At 36.9% G+C, this 23,551-nt stretch overlaps 1 protein-coding gene across 2 annotated transcripts in view; it reads right to left on the bottom strand.

Moving 5' to 3' along the window:
- The window catches only part of CDH13 (cadherin 13), a 1,329,441-nt gene that overhangs the window by 887,085 nt on the left and 418,805 nt on the right, over positions 1 to 23,551 (bottom strand). For both annotated transcript variants that reach the window (XM_007476128.3, XM_056823341.1), the window contains one exon: positions 6,190 to 6,398. In XM_007476128.3, coding sequence (XP_007476190.1) covers positions 6,190 to 6,398 — 209 coding nt within the window. The remainder of the gene's footprint in view (positions 1 to 6,189; positions 6,399 to 23,551) is intronic.

Below are 23,551 nucleotides of genomic sequence, written 5' to 3'. Positions count from 1 at the left end.
ACTTTTTCTATCTCTATCCCATTACTTCTCTCATATGCTCTAAATCTATATTTCCAACTGCTATAGGATATCACCAACTGGATGTTTTATCATCACTACTAACTCAACATGTCCAAAATAGAACATCCCAACTTTCCCTCAACTTGGATTCACTTACCAACTTTCCATTTGCTACAGCAACACCACCATCCTTGCAGTAAACATCTCAGAACCAGCTTCAAGCCTTCATCTCTTACATCAAAGCCTTGATTTGACCCCTCTGCTCTATTTCCATCACCTCCACTCAAATCCACATTTTCCACACCTCCTACCTAAGCTTTGAACTTAATTTCTTTGCATACAGTTTCTCTTCATTCCAAAATGTTTTACATATCATTTCAATCAATCAACTTTCATTTATTATGTATCTGTCTGCCAGGAACTGTGCTAAACTCTAAGAATATAAAGAAAGATATCCCCCCCTCAAAAAAAAAAACCCAACCCCTGAAACCAAGGATCTTAAGTCCTAATGTGGAAGAGCATATGCAAAAAATTATGTACCAACAGGATATATACAAGATAAAAAGGAAAATGAAGGCATTAGCATTAAGTTGGTTCAGAAAATGTTTCTTACAGAAGCTAAGACTTTAATTTAAACTTGCAGGAAGCCACAGAAGTAAAGAGGTGGAGATGAGGCTATAACTGTAAAATAGCTATTGGATTACCACCACTAACACCATTTCTCTCCTCTAACAATGGTTTCCTATATACCACATCAATTCCAGAGAGAGCCCTGAGTTTTCAGTTCCTCTGTATTTGAATCCCACCCACTCTACTCATCCAATGTGATTTCCTCTTACTACCCAACATATACCACTTGAAACTATGAGCTTCCTATATGCAGGTTTGTACTTTATATGGCCTTGCACAGAGCATGTGCTCAATCTTGTTGAATGAAAGCATGATCTTCATTCTGCCTCCTAGTTACACTCCAAATATATTATTATCATTCTATACCTAAACAGCCTCTTTTCCTTATCTCTGTATCATATGTTCTCTTCATCTTTACTTTCTTCTACTTATCTGACTTTTATTGGTCCTTTTAGACCCAGTTCAATCTCCATATTCTTCATTAAGACTCCCCTAATAACTAAGTCTGCTAAGTTAGTTAATATCTTGCATTTTGGCACATATATCCAGGGTAGTGTGATACAATGGGGAAAAGGCACTAGATTCAGGATCAAGAGATTTGTGTTTAAATCCTACCTCTTTTTCACTACCAGTGTGACTCTGGGAAGGTTAATTTCTTCATATGACAAAGAAGGACTTTGGACTATGTGGCCTTTTGCATCCATTCCAATTCTCAATTTATGATTCTATGATTTTCTAAATGCTTTTGTTTCCTCTCTAGCCTTGTGAGCCCCTGAGACACACAATGTGTGTCTTGTGCTTCTTTTCCCATCCAGAGTTCTTTATTGTTGGGGCTCAATAAATATTAATGACTTATTGATTACCAGATTGATGCATCAAGTGGGTCTTACCCAAGATTCATCAGAGAGAGTCTTTTGGTACCATTTGGGTTGGTTAGGTTTTATTTCAGACACATTCCAGCAATTCCAAAAGAATTATTTTCATACATCACAAAATGACTGAAGGCAGGTTCCCATTCTGCTTGAGGTTGGCAGAGTGAGTATTGAGCCAGCCTCTGTTGTGCTTTGAAAGAGGCAAACAATAAATGTAGCACTTTCCCAACAATATGTTCAAAAACTGGTAAATGAGAGAGTACCAGTGCATTAAAGAATTTTGCCTCAAGGAGAGACTCAGGAGACTTAGGACTTAGGGATTCTTTGGATTTCACTGGGCGCCTTCAGAATCCATTCATTCCATTGTCTTACAGTGCTTAAAGCCAGAGGGTGCCTCTAATGTTTAACCCACATCTCTCCTGCCATAATTTAAGGCATTTTTTTGTTCTTCATACATTGTCCTTAGTAGAAAGAGTAAATCATCAGATGTGATTATGTGTATTAACCCTTGAGATTGTTGTGAAATCTCCTTGAATTTGCTTTATCTCACAGAAACAATTAAGCTGGTTGTTTGCATTTAGGTTCTGTCTGTTTTTCTCTCTCCATGTTCTTATGTTCTTTGTTGCACCTGAGCTGTGGAATTCCAAATGGAGAACAAGACAGAATAACTTTTGTAAAGGATGAAAAAATATTGCCTTGTGATAATGAAACTCCTCCAACATCATGCCTGCTAGGTTGTATGTATGTTTGTTTGTTTGTTTGTTTTTAATATAGCCCTGAATGAGACAACTTAACAATCACAATGGGTAATTTGGGCTGGACTCTCTCCTTAGATGTCAAAATGTAGAGTACTGAAAGAGTACCTGAACCTTTAACAGACAGAAATAATTGACTTTAGCAAGACTTAGAAGCTATCCATGTCTTCTCCTCCCCCTCTTCCTCCAGGAAGCCACAACTCATTTTGGTTCCTCATCTAGTTCAGTATCCTTTATCCTTTCTCTCCTTAAATTGGTTTCCTCTCTAGTATTCTTAGGATACTCAATGATCTCTGCACACTGAGCTAGTGTCCCATGGTTGCTACCCTCCCTCCAGCAGTGAGCCAGTGTAACACTCTTCCCTCCATCTTAATTGGGACTATCGTCTTGGACTTTCCTACTCCAACTAAATATGTCTTCAAAAACTGATTTTAGGGGACATTTCCTACTGATTGCTTTTGGAACTTTTTGAGGTGGTCCTAGCACAAAATGAGCTTTTTATGGCTCCAAAGCTTAGAATCCAAGCTGGAAAAGACCTCAGTAGTTGATAATCCACTTTGTACTTGATCAAGCATCTCATCTTTTTATATCTCCAACAAGGTTATATACTTTCCATTTGAAATCCACCATGATCAGATCCTCAAAACAACCTAATTCTTCTTATAGATAACACTAAGTGTTCCAATCAAAGGCAACTAAGTGGAGAGAGATAGAGAACATAGGGCCTGAATTAAGTGAGACCTGAATTCAAATGTAATCTCATATGCTTCTTAGTTATATCACCCTAGGCAAGTCATTAAACCTCTTTCTGCCCCAGTTTCCTCAATTACAAAATAGGGATGATAATAGCACTCACCTTTCAGCATTGTTTTGAGGTTAAAATGAGACACTTATAAAGTACTTTGTATACTACCTGACAGGTAGTAGGTGCCTAATAAATGCTTATTTATACCTTCTACCCATTTCTCCTAATTCTACTGGAGTCAAGCTGAGCAAATCAAATCCTTCTTTCATATTGTAGCTTTTCACTAACATGAAGGCAGTTCTTATGCTTCCTTCCCTGACTCCTTCCTTCTTGAGTCTTTATTTTTCCTTTGATCCCTTTTTTCTCCACATAAATATTCCCTTCAGCAGATACTTAAGGAAATGGCATGGACAACTTATCACATCCCTCATTCTAGATCTCATGGGTCTTCATGCTGCCTAGCTTAGCATTTGAGTTTTTGGTTGTCTTGTCTTACCACTGAATTATCTTGAGTCTACCAAACTCTACAGGGACAAAACCCCCATTCAGTCTATTAGAACCACCAGATTTTTCCCTGCTTTTGCTTATGCAAAGGGAGGTTCTTCTACCATCCCCTATTATTGTTTATTTTACTCCCTAAGGACTTTATCCCCTAATTTCCTGTTGCATATTTCTATCTCCTAACTCCTCTGTTGTTAGGGTTACTTTGACCCAAATCTTAAAAGTGTGAATAATTGTACTGAATTTAGAATCAAAATTATCATGCTTATATTTTCTAAGGAACTCATCTACAAAGTAGATATTTGAATTTCTCCCCTTATTAGACAAATACATGATGTAGTGGATAGAGTGTTTGGTCTGGGTTCAGGAAGACCAGAATTCAATTTCAGCCTCAGATTCTTATTAGCTATGTGACCTTAAGGAAATCATTGAACATTTTTGTCTCAATTACCTCAAATGCAAAGTGAAGATAATAGCACCTATGCTGCAGGGTTGTTATAAGGATCAGATGAAATAATATTTGTAAAGCTCAATACTTGGCACATAGTAAATGCTATATAAGCTATTACTGTTGTCTCTGTTAGTTTTTACCATTATTTATTACTATTTACTATTTTACTATTATTATGTTTATTGGGAAGAAAATTCATTGTTAACTTAAGTACAAACCTGAGCAGGTAGCAGATGAAGTGCTTGACCTGGAATTAGGAAAACCAGACTTCAAATCCCAGATCTAATACATCTTAACTGTGTAACCATGAAAAAGTCAATCAACCTCTTTGTGACTCAGTAAACTCCTATACTGGGGCAAACTGATACCTCAGAAGAAAGTAGGAAATAGTGACAATATCACATTGTTCAACCTGGGAGCATCCTGTTTATTTCAAATAATTGGCTTATAGACTGAACACTGAAATAAAATTAAGATATCAACTATTTTGAGTCTTTATTTTTTTTTTTGTAGATGAGGAAAGAGAGACAAAGAGGTTCAGTAATTTATGAAAAGTTAAATAATCAGGCTTAGAGTCAGGATCTGAACCTGTCTATCTGACTCTAACCAATAGTCAGTTCACTAAAATATTTGTTTTTTGGCTATACTACAACTATTTGGGGAATAGAGGAAAGTTGGGCTGCACAATGAATACAGTGCCAGTCTTTTTGACTCATCTTCTTGAATTCAAATCTGGTTTTGGACACTTACTAGCTGTGTCACTCATGGCAAGGCACTTGAACCCATTTGCCTCAGTTTCTTCATCTGTAAATTGAGCTGGAGAAGAAAATAGCAAAGCTAAAAAATAATAATACATAGCTCAATCAGGTTACACCTTGATTTGTTGATGTTGAGTCATTTTTTCAGTCTTCTTAAACTCTTTGTCACCCTATTTTTGGTCTCCTTACCAAAAATAGGGTGACAAAGAGTTCAATACATTGAGCTATGTATTATTATTTTTTATACAGACGCTTGTGGTACTACTTAGCAGAGTAAAGCAGTTTTTTTCTTCTTTTTTTCTGAATGGTCCTCAGTGTGCTATTCCAATATCACCTTTTCCAAGTTGGCAGAATTAAGATTACAAGGTAGGACTTGATAGATCCCAAGTCTAACTGGCTCCTTAAAATCAAATATTGGGCCAACTTTCCTAAATGGCCCTGATCAGACTTGCCAGATATGGCAACTACTACCAACCCCCAACCCCACGATGGAAACTTTATCAACAGCTATTTCTGGGCCCCAAACCATGTTCTGCACACATTATCTACAGGATAATGATACTACATTCAACTAGTGTCAACTTGTAGCTTCTTACAAATAATTGGTGGTAGAAACAACAATCATTCACAGTAGTTAAATAAAGTATAATATTGATAAATGCACCACAGTCTAATGTGGAAGAACTCAAGGGCCAATTACTTTATTTTCTGAAGACACTGTAGATCTCCAAAATTAGAACAAACCCATGGGGGCCAGCCACCTTTTTCACTACCGGAATGCAAGGACTTTCTTCCTTTATCACTTCCTTTGTAAAAATATGCCATTATAGTGGTTTCTTTTGAATCACAGGCATGTTTAAATGGTCATTGGGGCTAGGAGAGTCAGCTTAGTATTTTAAAAAGGGTGCTGAATTTGAAGTTAAAGGTTCCTCTTAAGAGTCCTTATGTATATACATATATGTGGAAAAATAAAGAGTTATCAGAAAAGATTCTAGTCTGGACAATGCAAAGAGAAGCTTGACGAGACTCAGGGAGTTTGGGGAAATTTTTGAGGGTTCAAGGAGGTAAGGAAGGAGAAAAGGTGATGGGAAAGAATAAAAATTCTAGTTTCAATTCAGTAATCCTTCCCCTCACCTTCTCCCCTTCCCTCAGAAGCAAAGAGAAAAGAGTAAAGATTAGTTATCTGGCAAAGCAGAATGTACTCAGAAATCTGGAATCCAGAACACACTTTTTTAGTGAATTAGAATAATGTGAGTATGTGAGGGACACAGCATACATCTTGTTCATCTTCTAAGGTTTGTGCCTCAATAGGAGTCATACTAAAAGGATAGTTAAATGAAAAATATACCCTACATTCCACTGTCTTTTCCTAGCTCCAAGAAAACTATAAATAACTATACTGCCCAAAGACAGAAGTTTCCTATTACACAAGACCCAGTAGACTGGCATGAGTACTTTCATCTACAACCTCACTTACCTTTAAGGAGGCATGGCTATCTTTGCCACCAGCAATCATAACTTCTGCCATGTCTTCTGCATCAGATGACCGCCCATGGATAAATAAAGCTGGGCCAACCTCTGATATGTTTTTCAGTGCAACTAAAGCCCCATCAGGCTTCACCTTGAAGTAGGGACTGGAGACATCAAATCTCAGCTTTTCATTCCCTTTACAGTCATTGAATGTCACTGAAAAGAAGCATATAGGAGAGAGCATGTTAGCAAGGATCTTATTTTGGGATTTTTGAGTCTTCCTGCTTAGGGTTATATTCAAAGGTATACCACACTCAAACTGTATTGAGAATCTTCCTGCAACTCCATTTATACCATAAGCTCAACTGATAGACATGTCTTTCATTTATCAATGGCCCATCAAAAGAGAAATGGTTATTTTGTTGTGCCATAGGTAGCCATGAGACCTGCCTTTTGTACCTTTTTTCTTCCTTCCTTCCTTCCTTCCTTCCTTCCTTCCTTCCTTCCTTCCTTCCTTCCTTCCTTCCTTCCTTCCTTCCTTCCTTCCTTCCTTCCTTCTTTCCTTCCTTCCTTCTTTCCTTCCTTCCTTCCTTCCTTCCTTCTTTCCTTCCTTCCTTCTTTCCTTCCTTCCTTTTTTCCTTCCTTCTTTCCTTCCTTCCTTCTTTCCTTCCTTCTTTTCTTCCTTCCTTCTTTTCTTTTCTTCCTTCCTTCCTCCAATGAACCAAAGTAAAGCCACAACAAAAAATGAATTTCTTTTCTTCCAAGCCATTAATGAATTCCCATTCAAATGCCAACCTATACTTAGGTGCCCAAATATCCTTGGATAGCACCCAAAGTAATGTGTAAGTCACAAGTTGTCCAACAACTTGGCACTAAAACATTAGGTCTTTAATTGGCATGGTTTTATTCTTAATATTAAAAATTATTTATACCTTTACCTTCTGTTTTATAATCAATACTGTATAGTATTTCCAAGGCAGAAGACAGGTAAGGGATAGGCAATAAGGGTTAAGTGATTTGCCAAAGGTCACCCAACTAGGAAGTGTCTGAGGTCACATTTGAATCCAAGACCTCTCATCTCTAGGCCTAGCTCTCAATACACTAAGCCACCTATTTTCATCACATTTTTATTCCAATGTATCAACCAGCTGCTAAGATTTTACATTTCTCAGAAACTTTCTCCTTTCTCCCATCTCATTATAGTAGTTGAGATTAATGAAGACATGGACACTAGCACTTCTTGGAACTGAACTCTAAAGAAGAGGAAACAACACTGTTTTCATCATGACCATTCCCATTCATCAAAGTTAAACTGCTAAATATCAGGGTAGGGACCTGGCTCCTCCAGTTGCCTTTGTGAAGGTTCCATCTCTGAAAGATAAATCCCCAAGGATAGTAAAGAAAACATTAGTGTCAGAGTAAAAAGAAGAAATTCCCAGAGTAAATGGCATGCTACTCTTCACCAAGAGCTTTGCCAGTTTGAAGCTAGTATCAGTGGAAATGCATTTAACCATTTATTTTCTTTTCTGCCTGCCTTTTAAGTCTCCCTTCAATATTGGGACCTGTTAGGTTGTGACTGTTATTACCAGAGTCTTCCTGGTGAAATAGTCTCACTTGTTTCCCTATTGAGGCTGATACATTTTCTTCACGAAATAGTGTTTGCATTAAACCTCCTTTATCTACTCAAGGTAAGAATAAAATCAGTCTGGGGCTTAATCAGCTGGGTGGCACAGTAGATAGAATATCAGGCTTAGAACCAAAAGGACAGAAATTCCCATCTGGTCTCAGACGCACAGGGTAACCCCAGACAAGTTACTCCACCACTGTTTCCCTCAATTTCCTTGAAATATAGACATATAGCATCTACTATTCAGGTTTGTTGGGAGGATTGTTTGAGAAAATATTTGTTAAGAACTTGGAATACCATAGGCATTGAATAAATCTTCCTTCTCTCCTTCCTTACCTCTTTTTTAACTTTTTCCCTTCTTTTCTTCCTTCTTTTCTCCCTTCCTTTTTTATTTTCCTTGAGTTCAAACATCAAATCTAAACTTGTTATCCTTCTGTCCTTGTTCTTTTCCTCCCTTCCTTTTTTACTTTTATCTTCCTCACTCTTTCTTCAAGGTTTATGTGCTTTTCTCTCAATCAATCAATACATAAAAATTTATTAAAAACCTGAAATGTGCCAAGCATTATGCTAAAAACCAAGGATACAAAAAAAGAGGAAAAAATAATCCCTCCCTCAAGGAGGTTATAGTCTAATAGTGGAGACAACAAGCAAGTAAATATGTACAAATAAAATAGATGCAAGATAAATAGGAAGTAAATAAGAGAGGAAAAAATGGAACATTAAGCAGTGTGATGGATAAAGCCTAAGGTTTAAACTAAATATCTAAGTTCAAATCCTGGCATTTCTACCTATTGGTTGGGTGATCTCAGGCAAGCCCCTAGCCCTCTATGTGCCTTACCTATCTCCTGTGTAAAAATTAGCATTTTCTATTAGAATACAGTGATCCCTCACCTATCATAGGAGTTATGCTCCAGAGACACCAACACCCCACCACTGCTATAGGTGAAAATCCACAAAGTAGCTGGAGAAGAAACAGACCAATGCTACAGTCACTGAGCCAATCAGTGTCCAGGATACAGAACACAGTGCTGTGGTTGGTAGCCCTTCATTCCATCAGTCAATTTGTCAAAGTTGCTCAAGTGGTAGTGGTGTACTGCATTTCCATTGTTATAGTACAGTATTCATTCAAAAATATCCTGTGATATAGTGAAAACCTATGATACAGAATTAGATTTTTTTAATTCACAATACAGTGATGTCATGATAAGTCCACAACATAGCTAGGGATGGATTTGACTCTATTCCTAAATTTCCTTACAAGATTATATATTTTATCCCTACGATTCCAATTCCTATCCCTTATCCCTTCAAAACTGTTTAAAAAAATCCATAGGGAAGGAGCAGCTAGGTGTTTCAGCATATAGAGCACCAAACCTCGAGACAGGAGGTTTTGAGTTCAAATTGGACTCTGATACTTCCTAGCTAGGTGACCCTATGCAAGTTACTTGAACCCAATTGTCTAATTCGTACCTCTCTTCTTGGAACCAATATTTAATATCAATTCTAAAACAGAAGGTAAGGGTTTTAAAAAATACATAGGGTTACCAGGAAAAATGAACTTAGGTAACACTGAGCTTTGACATTGGGACAGAGATGTCAGAAAATGCATTATTTGTTAATTGGCCTTAGGTTGCCAGTTCAATGAGATGACTTCAATGAGAGAACTTATAATGTAGGGAGAATTCCTGTCTATGAAATTTTCATCCAAGAAGATTAAGACAGTGAGGCTTTATAAGAAAATTCCAGAGATGAGGTTCTGATTCTACTGGATAGAAAGCAGGCCTTTAAATATTAGTATCTGGATTGTTTTAGTCCTTGTATTTATGTCTCTAGTGCCAAGCACATAGTAGGTACTTTATAAATATTTATTGATTAATGGACATTCATTATTGATAACAGCTGTGAGTCCCTGCTATATGAATCAGAACACACAAAATAAGATCCTTTCTATGTAAAATGAATTGTCTTAATCTTCTAAAGTGAAGAACAGGTTCTGACTGGGAAGCTATCCTTAACCATGTTAAGGATGGGTGGACCCTAGAGAGATAAATCTGCTCAGTATGCCAAATTGCCATCTCCTGACCAAAACTAAGCCTGGACTAGATCAGTGATTTCATTAGCATATGGAGTGAAAGGCTACCAAAAACAGCACTGTGTTCTGTATCCTGGGCATTGATTTCATTGTTGGTAAATGAAGGAAAAGTTATTATTGCTGGACTTAGATTAAGGAGACTTGGATGGAAATCTCAGCTCTGCAGTATTGTCTAGGTTTGTGATCTAAGACAAACTGCTTCTTCTTGAGTTTCAGTTTATTTGTCTGTAAAATGGGAATAATATTATTTTATATACATCACAAACTCATTGAGAGAAAAGCACATTTGCTACCTTTAAGTAAAGCCCTATATAAAGGTGATCTATTAATATTGTAGGTGTAAAGGGAATACCATCTGGTTAGAGCTGCAGAGAAGTAGGGCAATATTTTTCAGTCCCAGCGTTGCTAAGTGTTCTCTTACATATGTGGAAAGGCTGGGGACTTTACATGGTTCTGGTGTTAGCAGGCAAAAGCATGATGGGAGTTGAAAGGAATTTACTCTTGTCAACCTAAATATCAAGTGGACTTTGGGGAGTTCCTTTTGAGGGGAAGCAAAGATGTCAGAATCAGATTTTCATCTCAGACTTTTTTTTTTCCTTTAGGCCAAAAAAAAGAGCTGAAAATATTCTCATGGTAATTAGGAGTACCCTGTTTTAGACCAGGGCAGTTTCCCAGTTCCCATTGTCAGCAAGTTGTAGTATTTTGATTATTCTTCTTATTCTGTTATTTGAGGCTTAAGAAGCACTTAATAAGACTTGCCATGCAATCAAGACTTAAAAATGAGGAAATGGTTTCATATAAAAGAAGTTACTAGTGCAGAGCTGAATAAAGAGTTAGTGCCTTCAACGTGTGCTGACCATTAGAAGCCTCTCATGACTCCTTTGTTCTTGTACCTTTTGCCCAACACTCTATCCCTATCATTACCCATGACATTCAGAGTCTTCCCACTCCTTTTTGGTAGGGCATTGGAAACTTGCTGCTCCACAGAAGCCTAGAAGGGTAGGAATGGAAAACTTTCACTAAACTCTTTGTTCCTCCTACCTCAAGACTTGCATGATGATAAAAATAGTGTTCACAAAACTGAAAGATTAAAAGGGTAGTGTGGGATAGTGGGTAAAGCACTGGGCTTTTCATCTGGAAAACTTCAGTTCAAGTCCAAACTCAGACATTTAGCAGCTATGTGACCTGTTCAAATCATTTAACTCCTCTTGCCTTTAGGATCCTCATCTATGAGATGGGTTTGGATTGGGTGATATCTAAGGTTCCTTCCAACTCTAAATCCATGATCCTATACCTCAGGGGCCAGTTAGTCCAATGACTGCAAGTGAATCCCTTTCTAGGTCATTGCTAAACAAATAACCCTCCAGCACCTGCTGAAAGAGGTCTAATAGGGAGAAACTACTTACTAAGGTGACCAATTCCAACTACAGGCAGTTTTAAGAAGTCTTTTTCCCCCCTGACATCAATGTAAAAATGCAAAGGTTTATTTTTTAACTATTTAAAAAGTACTATATAATTTTAAGGTATCCTTTTTTTCAGTAAGTACCCAGTACCAGCATCAGCAGCAGTAATGGAGACAGAAATATCTCCAGATTTCTTTCCCTTCCCTCCCACCCTTCCAGGAGCACTTAACAGGCAACCCTGAAGTCTAAAACCAAAAGCTCAGCCTGACTGTGATCTAGGCCAGAGAAGGGAGAAAGGAAAGAAAATCTAGGAAAGAGAAAGATTTAGGAGGAAATCATTGTTAGAAAAGCTTTTCCCCAAATAAATACATCAGGTTTGTATTTCAGACCGAAACCGTTTAAAATGGATCAGTTTTCACAGTTGAGCAAAAGTCTACTCGAGTAATATCTAAAATGTGGATCTGAAACATCTAAAGGGTTCTTATACCCAGAGAGAGATTTCATCCTTTTTCTCCAGGAGAAATGGGACTTTCTCCCACACTGATTCCTATCTTGCTTCATGTTCTCCTAACAGCTGCATTTTGATGCTATCAAGCTTAGATCACTCTCCAATATTATTAACTTTATTGATGCTGCCAAAATGTCAGTAGATTTCCAGCCCTTAAATAGAGATTGAGCCCATACATTTCCAGGCTACAAAGCAAAGAGAACAAACTAAGGATGGCAGTAAGGATTTTATGCCCAATGATTAAACAAACAAAATTACTTTTTCATAATCAGAAAACTCAACTAGTCTTGTATTCCTTCACGGCATCAATGTCCCTCCTCTCTTTTAAGCCAGCATTATGATTTCATATGTATAAGACCCATTTCATGAAGAAATGTACACCAATGCAAACTTTCTCTGAAATTTTTCATCTCAGAGATCTTCTGGGGTCACTAAGAGATTAAAAATGTATCCGGATTCACTTAGCTAGTAAGGGTTTTAGGATTAGAACCTAGTTCTTCCAGGCTTCAAAATCAACTCTCTATTTTATCACAGTTTTTCTCAGACCCCCCACAATCATTGATGTTTAATATATTCTATATTAAGAACACAGACACACGCAATTTAGTCCAACAAAAATTCATTGAGTGTTTCTGATATGCTAAGCCCTGCCTGCAATAGATTCTCTGGAGATAGGAAGATGAGTAAGACCCAGGTCCTGCCTTCAGGGTGCTAAAAAGTGAGAGCAAGGCAAGTATATTGGCCTCTAATGTAAAGGTGGTAGAAGTACTGAGTCCTCTTAGAAAGGTACAAAGTCCAAGTAAAGCTCAGAAAGAGCTCACTTCTAATTGCAGGAAATAAAGGGAAAGTGCCCCGTCACATCACACTATGAGGATGTATTAAATTCTTACTACATGCCAGACCCTGTAAATACAATAAAGGCTCCTGCTCTCAGGAAGCTAGCATTTGATCCAGGCCTTGAAGGACTAGTGACATTTTTAACAAATTGGAGAATGAGCAGCATGAGGTAGGGGAGAGAGGGTAACAAGATGACTTAGAGGCACAATATTTCTGTCTTCAAATATGTGACAGACTGTCATCAGAAAGAGGGATTGCACAAGTTTCAACAAATCCAAAGATCAAAAGTAGTATCAATGAGAGGAAATTAGAGTAAGGCTGACCATTTTTCAATAATTTTTGGTAAAAATTTCAATAATTGTATTCTGATATTTTGTGATTCATATTCCCTCCCTCCTTCCCAACCTTCCTCTCCCCAAAGATGGCAGATAATATGACATAGGTTGCATACATGTCATTGTACAATACAAACTTCAATGTTCATCATGTTGTGAAAAAAGACAACTGTCACTTATGCTAGAGAAAATTTCAAGGAGAAAATAGAGTGAAGGATGGTATGCTTCAAACTGCATTCAGAATTCCTCAGTTCCTTCTCTAGTACTAGATAGTCTTTTCCATCATGAGTCTCTTGGAGCTGTCCTGGATCCTTGCTTTGCTGATAATAGTTACTGTTCATCATACAGTATTGCAATTGTATACTGTGTTACTCTGTTTCTGCTCGCTTCACTTTTCTTCAGTTCATATAAGTCTTTACAGGTTTTATTTAATCATCTCGTTTGTCATTTCTTATGGCACACTAGTATTCCATTATAATTGCATACCACCACTTATTCAACCATTTCCCAATTGATGGATACACATCACTTCATTTTCTAGTCCTTTGATACCATAGAAAGAGCTGCTATAAATACTTTCATACTAGTAGGTCCTTTCCCCCTATCTTTGATCTTTTTGGAATGCAGCCCTGGTTTCTGCATTGTTGGGTCAAAGGGTATGCCTAGTTTTATGGCCCTTTGAGAATGGTTCCTAATTGCTTTCCAGAATGGTTGTAGCAGGTCACAGCAACAACAAATTGTATTAGGGTCTCAATTTTTCTACATCCCCTCTAACATTTATCATTTTCCTTCAGACTATTTCAAAATAAGGGAAAACATTTCCTACAGTCTTCTCTGAAATTATAATGGACTATGCCAAGTGGTAGTAAGTTTTCCTATCATTAAGTGTATTCTTGATGAACATTTTTCAGAGCCAATGTGTGTATGTGTGTGTGTTTGGCGGTGGAGGAAGAATCTTGATTATCTGTGATATGAGATCAGATGCCTTCAGAGACTGTATAAATTCCAAGTGAAAAGCAAAGATAAGGAAAAGAAGGTTATATCTGGGCCAGTAATGAGTGATTCAGTTTGTTCGAAGCTAATGCATGTGGAAGAAAATAGTGAAAGAGATTGAAATATAAAATCAGAGCCAAAGAATGGAGCCTTGAATGCTAGACTAAGGATTCTGCATTTTATTCCTCAGTTGTAAACTGCAAAAGATTTTTGAGCAAGGGAATGATCAGAATTGCATTTCAAAAAGATGAATCTGGCAGTGTAGGTGAAAGACAGAATACAGAAGGGAAGAATTTTGAATCAGCAAGTCAGTTAGGGGATAATTATGGTAATCCAGATGAAAAGAGATGGAGGACAAGACTTGGGTCTGACTATATAGCAAATTGGATTGGGGGAAGATTCAGCAAGCTGATATTGTTTTGTACTGACTTTGAGGGGTCAGTGGGATAAAGAATGCAGGATTGAGGTTCAGTGGAGAAGTTAGAGCTAAAGAGGACAATTTGAGAATCACCTGCACAGAGGTGATCACATATTTATAAAACTGGAACAGGTAATATAGCCTAACTCCTTCATGAGCAAGCTGAGGGCAAGGGAGATTAAGCTGTTTGCACAAGGTCACCCAGGCAGTTATCCCTGGTTCCCTATTGTGGAGAGGAATTTCAGTAGAGTGGTGGCAATATAAGCCAGACCACAAGGAGTTGAGGTAACAACAAGAGAATTGCATAACTCTACATCTACAATTTTCTCTGCTATGTATTTTAGCAAAGCAGAATTTAAAATAGCTTTTTAAAAGACTCAATAAACTGTGGATTGGAATTTATTGGAATCAATGGTTCGGTATTGCCCTTCTAGGCAGTTGCTTGGAGGCTCAGCAGGAGAGAGGAAGAAGAAAATGTTCAGGAGATGGGAGGGCACAAGCAAACTGAAACAGCGGACCCCACTCTGTGTTTCAATTATGTTTTCACTGGGTTTTTGCCCTCAATGTCCTCTGGGCTTAATCCAAACATTATGACAATAGGAACTGTATTTGGGAGAGAAAACTAAGATTGAAACAGGAAGTTTTGCACATGAATTTGAAGAGTTTAATTTTCTTGACCTTGATCTTGGGGTATTTGATTCAGTTCTTTTTGAATTTGCTCTTTGTGAATGGAAATTCAAGAGGGGAGATATTTGAAAACATAGAAATGAGTGAGACAACAGCTTATTAAAGCAGGTTCCAAGAAATGCATGAAGATGTGATATGTTTAAATATTTCTGAAAAATGTCATTTGTACCTTCTGTTGTACACTGTAATAAGTCAGACCTTCTATGAACTGGATATTCTATTATAGGTAGGTATGTGTAAACCAGCCATTCAATGTTATCCATTCTCCTTTAGGCAGTCACTTACTAATTCATCTGTTCTCTTTTAGTCACTCTCAAACAGTGAATGCAAAGATTCAGGCAAATGGAATCCCTGTCTATCAAAATGTTTGGAAATTGACATTATTAGACTGATAATGTTTTAGTGATGGAGGACTTTTACTAGCTAACAGACAATTGAGACTACAAACCCAAGCAGGGGAGTCTCAGGAGAATTCAGGTACTTTTTGCTAGACAATGGGGTCATAGAGGTCTCAAGGCTTTGACCATGGGTCAATGGGTCAATTTCCCTTAGAGGTAGCAGCTGGGTTTTGCTTAGAGATACTTTTTAAATACAACTGCTACTGATGATGATAATGAATGAAGTGAAAGATAAAGAATTTTCCCTGTATTTCTTAGTAAAGAAAAGACATTCATATTAACCAGAATAGGTCATATCCAAAGCATCCTGTTCAATCAAAATACTAGACTATCATACCACAGTCCAAAGAGATAATTAGAAAAAATACTTGTACAAAAATATTTATAGCCACACTCTTTGTGGAGGCAAAAAAACTGGAAAATGAAGGGATGCCCTTTGATTTGGGAATGGCTGAACAAATTGTGTATTTATTGGTAATGGAATACTATTGTGCTAAAAGTAATAATAAAGTGGAGGAATTCCATGGGAACTGGAACAACTTCCAGGAATTGATGCAGAGTGAGAGGAGCAGAACCAGGAGAACACTGTACACAGAGACTGATACACTGTGGCACAATCGAATGTAATGGACTTCTCTACTAGCAGCAAAGCAATGATCCAGGACAATTCGGGAGGACTTATGAGAAGGGATGCTATCTATATTCAGAGGAAGAACTGTGGGAGTAGAAACACAGAAGAAAAACAACTTCTTGATCACATGGGTCTATAGGGATATGATTGGGGATATAGATTCTAAATAATCACCCTAGTACAAATGTTAATAATATGGAAATAGGTCTTGATCAATGACACATATAAAATCCAGTGGAATTGCTCATTGGCTACAGAAGGGGGATGAGAGGAGGGGATGGAAAGAACCTGAATCATAGAAAAATATTCTAAATTAATTAATTAAATGAATAAACTTTAAAAAATACTAGGCTATCTATCTATCTATCTTTATTTAACTCTTACCTTCTCTCTGAGAATTAATACTGTATATTGCTCCAAGGCAAAAGAATGGTAAGGCCTAGGTGAGAGGTTAAATGACTTGCCCAGGGTCCCACAGCTAAGAAATGTCTAAGGCCAAATTTGAACACAGGACCTCCTGGCTTTAGGATTGGCACCCCATCCACTGAGCCACCTAGCTGCTCCCTCGGCCCTATATCTTTTAAATATGACAATATATTAGGAGGTACAAAAAGTGCATTCTCTTCTCTAATTAACTTGCATTTGTTTTATTAGTGTGCATGTTGTATCATATCTTGAACCATGCCTTCCCTTCCTCAGAAGAATAGGAAACAATTTGAGGTCTTTTCCCCACTCGCCTTACCCAGGACCCCTCTATCCCTTCTTTGGTCTTTGTATGTCAAGCTTCTAATACATACATAGTAAGCATTTTTTTAAATGCTTGTTGAATCTAATTGAACTATCTCATTAGATTAGAGCTTAGTGGAGAAACAAATATAGTGTCAGGAAGGTTCTAAGGAGTAAAACATCTTAGTTCTAGAAATTGAAAGAGGAAATTGGAAAAGGTTCAATTAAAAAAAGAATGGAGAAAATACTGTAGTTATTTTTTGGGGGGAGTGATAAAGATTATCTCATTTGAGTTATTATAATTATCATGACATTTTAAAAGTACAAAGTAACATATATAAATATAGTTTACTTTATCAAATAAATTTGTTCCTTGTAAAGTCTAATTCTGTGTATTCCATCTTTTAAAAAACGTTTTTCTCATCAACTTCCATTATAAAAATGGAGATGCTTTCCCATAGAAAAATATTTTGGTATATGACTTGGGGATCATAATAAGATTATATTTAGAAATACAGAAAATGTCTTAGAGCCAACATAGCCAAAGGAAAATGAAATTCCCTTTAAAATAGCATTAATAACATTATTCAAGATGAGGAACAAAATATCCATACAAAATTGCTAAAGTTATTTTTTTTTATATTTAGCACAATGGCTTAAAGGTCTAATGGAATGACAACAGCAACAATTCAATTCAACAAACATTTATTAAATGCCTACTAAGTTCAAAGCCCTGCGGATACAAATGGAAGTTAACAGAAAGAACATTCTGGACTAAAATTTCTGGGTCTTTATTAAAGTCTCTTCTCCAGTTACCAGTGTTATAAAATATAATATAAGGCGCGGTTCCCTTTGAATGCTAGATTCTATGCTAGGACTATGCTAGGACCTTTGAGAAAACTGTGAAATTTTAGGAATGGGTCATTGGACATAGAGATAGAGCAGAAAAGATACCATCTCTTTTAACCCCCTAATTTTACAAATGAGGCAATAGAGCCCCAGAAAAGTTGAGTATATTATCCAAGGTCACTTTGGATAATAACCATGAAAACTAAAATTTGAACTCATTAGTTGAGGGGTGTCTTTGAGGGGATATACTATAGGAACAAGAAAGGAAGGACAAGCTGCAAATCTCAACTCCACCCCAGCCCCAAAAATTTACTAAGGCTTCATAGAATGTTCCTTATGTCAGATTGGTTAAAAAATAACAAAATGATCAATTTCTTTTTTTTTTAAACCCTTACCTTCTGTCTTGGAGTCAATACTGTGTATTGGCTCCAAGGCAGAAGAGTGGTAAGGGCTAGGCAATGGGGGTCAAGTGACTTGCCCAGGGTCACACAGCTGGGAAGGGTCTGAGGCCAGATTTGAACCTAGGACCTCCCATCTCTAGGCCTGGCTCTCAATCCACTGAGCTACCCAGCTTCCCCTGATCAATTTCTTTATCAGTAGACACAGTTTTAAGACAGAAGCCATCTTTCTGATGACATAGTCCTAGGCAATACAATATGGGATATTGTAAAACTTATAAAACCTTCTATGAAGGATGCCATGATGGGACCAAAATAAACATCAATATGTCCATCTACAGGAATAACCACTAATTTTACATAACAAATTCCTAATATTACAAGTGATTTGTACATAAAAATTCTCTATAAATAAGTTTTTAGGGTTCAGCCTGTTACTCCAGGAACATGTATAAGAGGGTGGGCTATAGAATAGTACAGTTAATGAAATGAAAACAAATCTTTTATGATGAAACATGATAGTATACATTTAGATAAGTAAAATCACAAAAAAGCAATTCACATCAATGATCTTAATGTTTCAGGAAAAGAAAGAAATTTGGAGGTTTGGGATTTTTTTTAGTTCATTTGTTTAGGGAAAGGAGCCCTTCAGACTATGTCCTCTGTTTCCACTTTTTAGATCCCTTCAGTTTTCACTTATATTCAATGTATATGTATAAATTATTATATATGTTTACATGTGTAACATAGATAATGTGTAGGGTTTTTTATTAGAAGCATTCATAAAAAAAATAGCTGTCTGCTCTACATGTGACTTTCCCTTAAGCTTCCTGGATTATTGCCTTTAATTTCAGGACCATACACATATTGAGGTTAAAGGGAAATTCTTCTTTGCCCCAAACCCATTATAAGGAGACAAAACTTTGAATAGGTTGTGCATAGAAGAATGAATTTGATTTTCACAGTTTTGAAATGCAAAAATCTTCTTTCCATGGAAAAAGAGGATTCCACTATATTTTCCGCATCATTAGACCTCTACTTGCCCTTCCTTCCCTAACTTGAACTCCAGATCTTATAAAACAGCTCACCCTCTTCACATTATTGCCTTCCCAACTCTCATTCATGCTTCTGTCCCAAAATGAACTCTTCCCACTTATATTCTCTTCTGTCATTGCACTAGAGGACAGACATTATTAGGAATAGGTCCTGTTCTAGAGGCCTGTCGCTAGCTTAATTTCAAGAAGAGGGACATAAAGCCTGTCCTGGTGACTCAGCTCCTTTCCACAACCCATAATGGTCTCTTTCCAGGTTTTCTGAACCAAACAGGCTGGAGAGTCGGACTTGCTATGCCTGCTGGGATAGCTACTGTGGTCAAGGAAAGGAGCTGACCAAATACATCAAAGATAGGTCTGAGCAGTTTGCTTAAAGAGAATCTGTGCCTTCAAAATAAGCCTGAAGCAGGACTGTCAGATGTCAAGCTGAAACAAACCAGGAGAAAAACTTTGAAGCACGTGAACTTTTTTACAGAATGTTCTGTTCTTACATCTGCCTCTATCAGTGAGGAGACATTTAGTTATTCACCTCCACTCTAATTGCAGGCAGATGAGATCATCTACCAGCTGTGATTACAAATTGGTTCTGTCGGTTGACAAGAGCTTATCAGGAAATTAGAATACAATGATCTAGCTTACATTACATGGAGCAGAAATAATTCCTTTATGCATGTACCATTTTTTTTCTGATGTAAGCAAGAAGATGATCAGCCCCGGTAGGTCATGCCTATTCATCCCCATTGCCAGGAAAACATCTTTATTGGATCAAATACTGTGCCATATGGTCAGATTCTGGCTGCAAAGTTGGGAGCACAGAATGGGAATTGTGCCAAACCCTTCTTGGCTCTTTTTGGAAGAAAACTGATTTTCATATATATTATTATTATTATCGTAGATAAATATATATATATACAAACAATAATTTAATTTAGATCCTATTCAAAGATGACAGATTACATGAAGTATGAGTTGTACACTTTGAAGGTAGTATATATATATGTATATATATATATGCATATACATTATCCTATATGCTATTTCAGACACCTAGAATAGCCTCCCCTTAGGAAATTAAAATCGAAGAGCAAAGGAAGAGTTTCTGAGAGATTTCTCAGGGTATTTTTTTTTGTTTCCTGTGGATATGTAGTCTGTGGTTTGAGGAGGAATCATAGTCTTCCATCAGCAGCCTCTGTACCTGGCATATCATCCCCCCAGGATCTCAAGTGTATAGTATTTGCATAGTAATGTTAACCCTCCAGGTATATATGGAAAGCCTAAAGTACCAGAGTGTATGATGTTTTTTGACATTTATCCTGAAACATATGCTCTCACACAACTGTGATATTTATGAAAATGGAGCACAGATTTTTTTTAATTGGTGTGATCTTCAAATAGTTAAAGGCTACAGATGCTGGAATCCAGTAGAAATTAAGAGCACTCATTAAGCTGTTGATTTTCAGGTGCCCTGGTGGCAAATGAGAGTCCACATATGTCATACTAGGATAAGTGCAGGAAGTCTCTAGCAATGGGGCAGAGAAATAGTGATAGGGGTACAATTAGATGTGTCTGCTCTATCTTTCCAACACTGGCACTGGTGGCTGAGCCTGTCAATCAGCACAACATGCAAGAACAGTTTAAATTGTTATAGTTGCTGATCTGGTGCTGACTGATAACTCAGCCAACCAGGGCAGGGAGCACAGTGGTTCTTTTGGCTCCTGCTGCTCTTCCCAGCCTCCTCCTCCTCCTTCTACTCCTTTTCCTCTAACTTCTTAGGCTTAGCACAGTTTAGTTAATCAGCCAATGAACATAAAGGGCCTACTGTGTGTCAGGTACAATGTAAAACCTATCTTCTATTAATCTTTTTCTTGGACATCCAGAGTGTCCGGTGGTTACTCAAATTCAAAAGCAGATATGTGATAGTGTCCAATTGTATATACCCCAAAGGTAAAAATCAACTCATTTTGCATCCTGCCTGACTCTTTTCACAGTTTTCTCATAAATTTGCCCCAGAGGGTACCACCCAAAATGCTAGGTCCCTTCATTGTTTTGTTTTTGCCCTGCAAAGAGAACAGAGGAGGATTCAAGACTATTCTATTAGCATTCCTCACCTTGCCATGTGATTAGCCAATTGTCTTTCTTTTATTTTATGTTTTTCTTCTGAAATTTATGTTTTTCTTCCTGCTATACTTAATTGTTCTTTATCTGTTACACACTGAAATCTGGTCATACCAACCATGTCTTTCCTCATTGTCTGACGTGTGATATTCATTTTCAATTATTTGGAGACTTTTATAGTCTATGTTTAACAATTATGTAACAACAAGCTTACTTATTCCATAAAAAAAAAGTGCACACACACACACACACACACACACACCTTTTGACCTTTGATTCTAGGTATTTGGAGAGCACTTCCATGATATTGATGGGCATATAACCTTGTTTTTTTTTTTTTTAAATACAGTAAGCAGTTGTTGATGGATTACATACCATTACTGTCCATAAAGACTAGCCAGAAAGAGTGGGAAAAGGACTCATATATACAATTTCCTAAATGTCTTCCCAATTTGGATATTCCTTTAAATTTACTAATACCCAATCACCCTTATATTTGCCATTTAATAACATATTCTCAAGTGCTTTTGTCTTGCAAATAGATGATCCATTATCTGTAGTCATTAACTATCAACAATTCAGAAAATCAATATGGCCTAACTGGTATAGGGAAGTTCTGTGCATCTATATTGTTTTGCCGGGTCCCAAACAATAATTTAATTTAGATCCTATTCAAAGATGACAGATTACATGAAGTATGGGATATACACTTTGAAGGTGAAGTCAGTTTTATATGTGAACTCAAGGAAAAACATGAGATAAAAATCAGAGCAATCCAAAAGTTGAGTGAGCTGCCTGAGGAAGCACTAGGATCATTCTTTTTATGTCTTCAAGCAAAATTAGATAATTGCTTCTGAGATGTTGTAGAGGTATAAGTGGTTCAGGTATAGGCTAGACTCAAAACTGTCTGAAATCTCTTTTTACTCTGATGTTATGGGTTCCATATAAACAGTCTCAGTTTCACAGAGACTATGTGAGTATATGTGAAATAACTATAATTTTGTCAGAATGAGAAACCTGTAGCATGGAAACTGCACCAAGACAAGAAACAATCAATTTAGGGCTAAATCATATGGTCAACAAGTATTTATTAAATAGGAACTATGTTTCAGATACTCTTATACATATAGAACACATAGAACAATTATTTCTATACATGCACATAAAGCAATTATTTATTGGAAGTTACATGTTCTTGATATAGGATTTGAACCCCTACATTTGAGTCAGTTATTCCTAACTCAAGCCCACTACTCTATGCATTACATCAAGGTACCTCTACATATCTGTAACATGTTTTGTTTTTAATTCCCTAGAAATCTGGATAAAAATAATTGTAAACTTCATCATTCTTCAAATTCATAATTCCCAAAAGAACATGAAGGCATAATATACAGATGAGGAGGTATCATAAAGATTCTTTTTTCTGAGGGTTCGGTAACTAGATTTCATTGATACAGAGCAGAAGTCATAACAAGACAAATTATGTCATGACTGAAGAAATCATGTGCTATGACAGCTATCCTGAAGTGGAAGGATGCCTATGGAAATGATCAATTTTACTTTAAGAAAGGTTTTCAAACAGTAGCAGATGTAACATCAAAGTACTTTAATGAATTACTATGAATCATAAACAAGTAAGGCATAAGAAAGGAAGGCATATTTATCTCAGATGTTTAACAGGGTCAGAATCCAAAGAGAAGATAGTCTCCATTAGGACATTCTACAGATGTTTCTACTGATAAATTATGGCATTTATTGCAGCGTTCTCCAAAAGCCTTGTTAAAAGTATTTTGAACCATTTGGTTTTACAACAACAGAACATCCCCCCCACCATCCAAGTACCCAATGACCTTAAGGATGTTAACTTACATAAATTTCAGTTTCCTTACTTGTAAAATGAGCGGGTTTGATTACCTGCCTTCTCATGCCAATCCTAACTCAATTACAACACAATCAACTCAATGCTGAATTTAAGGTAAAAAGACCAAGACACTTATTAACTATACCACCTCGGACAAACCACTTAAAATCTCTGCGTGTTATTCTTCTCACTGGCAAAATGGTTCTATCATTATCTATAGTATCTACCTCATAAGTATTTTTGGAGGCTTAAAAAGGGATAATATATTTAAAAAGCTCTTAATAAATGTCAGGTGTTATCAAATCATAGATCAAGAATTAGAAATAACTTTAAAGGTGATCTAGTCCAATGACCTCATTTTACAGAGAAGGAAATTGAAGCCAAGGAAGATTAAGTGATTTGCTGAAGGTCACACAAGTATTAAGTGTTGGGGCCA

This window comes from Monodelphis domestica, chromosome 1, assembly GCF_027887165.1.
Source record: "Monodelphis domestica isolate mMonDom1 chromosome 1, mMonDom1.pri, whole genome shotgun sequence".
NCBI classification, from domain to species: domain Eukaryota; kingdom Metazoa; phylum Chordata; class Mammalia; order Didelphimorphia; family Didelphidae; genus Monodelphis; species Monodelphis domestica.
The sequence above is the reverse complement of the archived record's forward strand: the minus strand, read 5'-3'. Positions and strand labels throughout refer to the sequence as shown.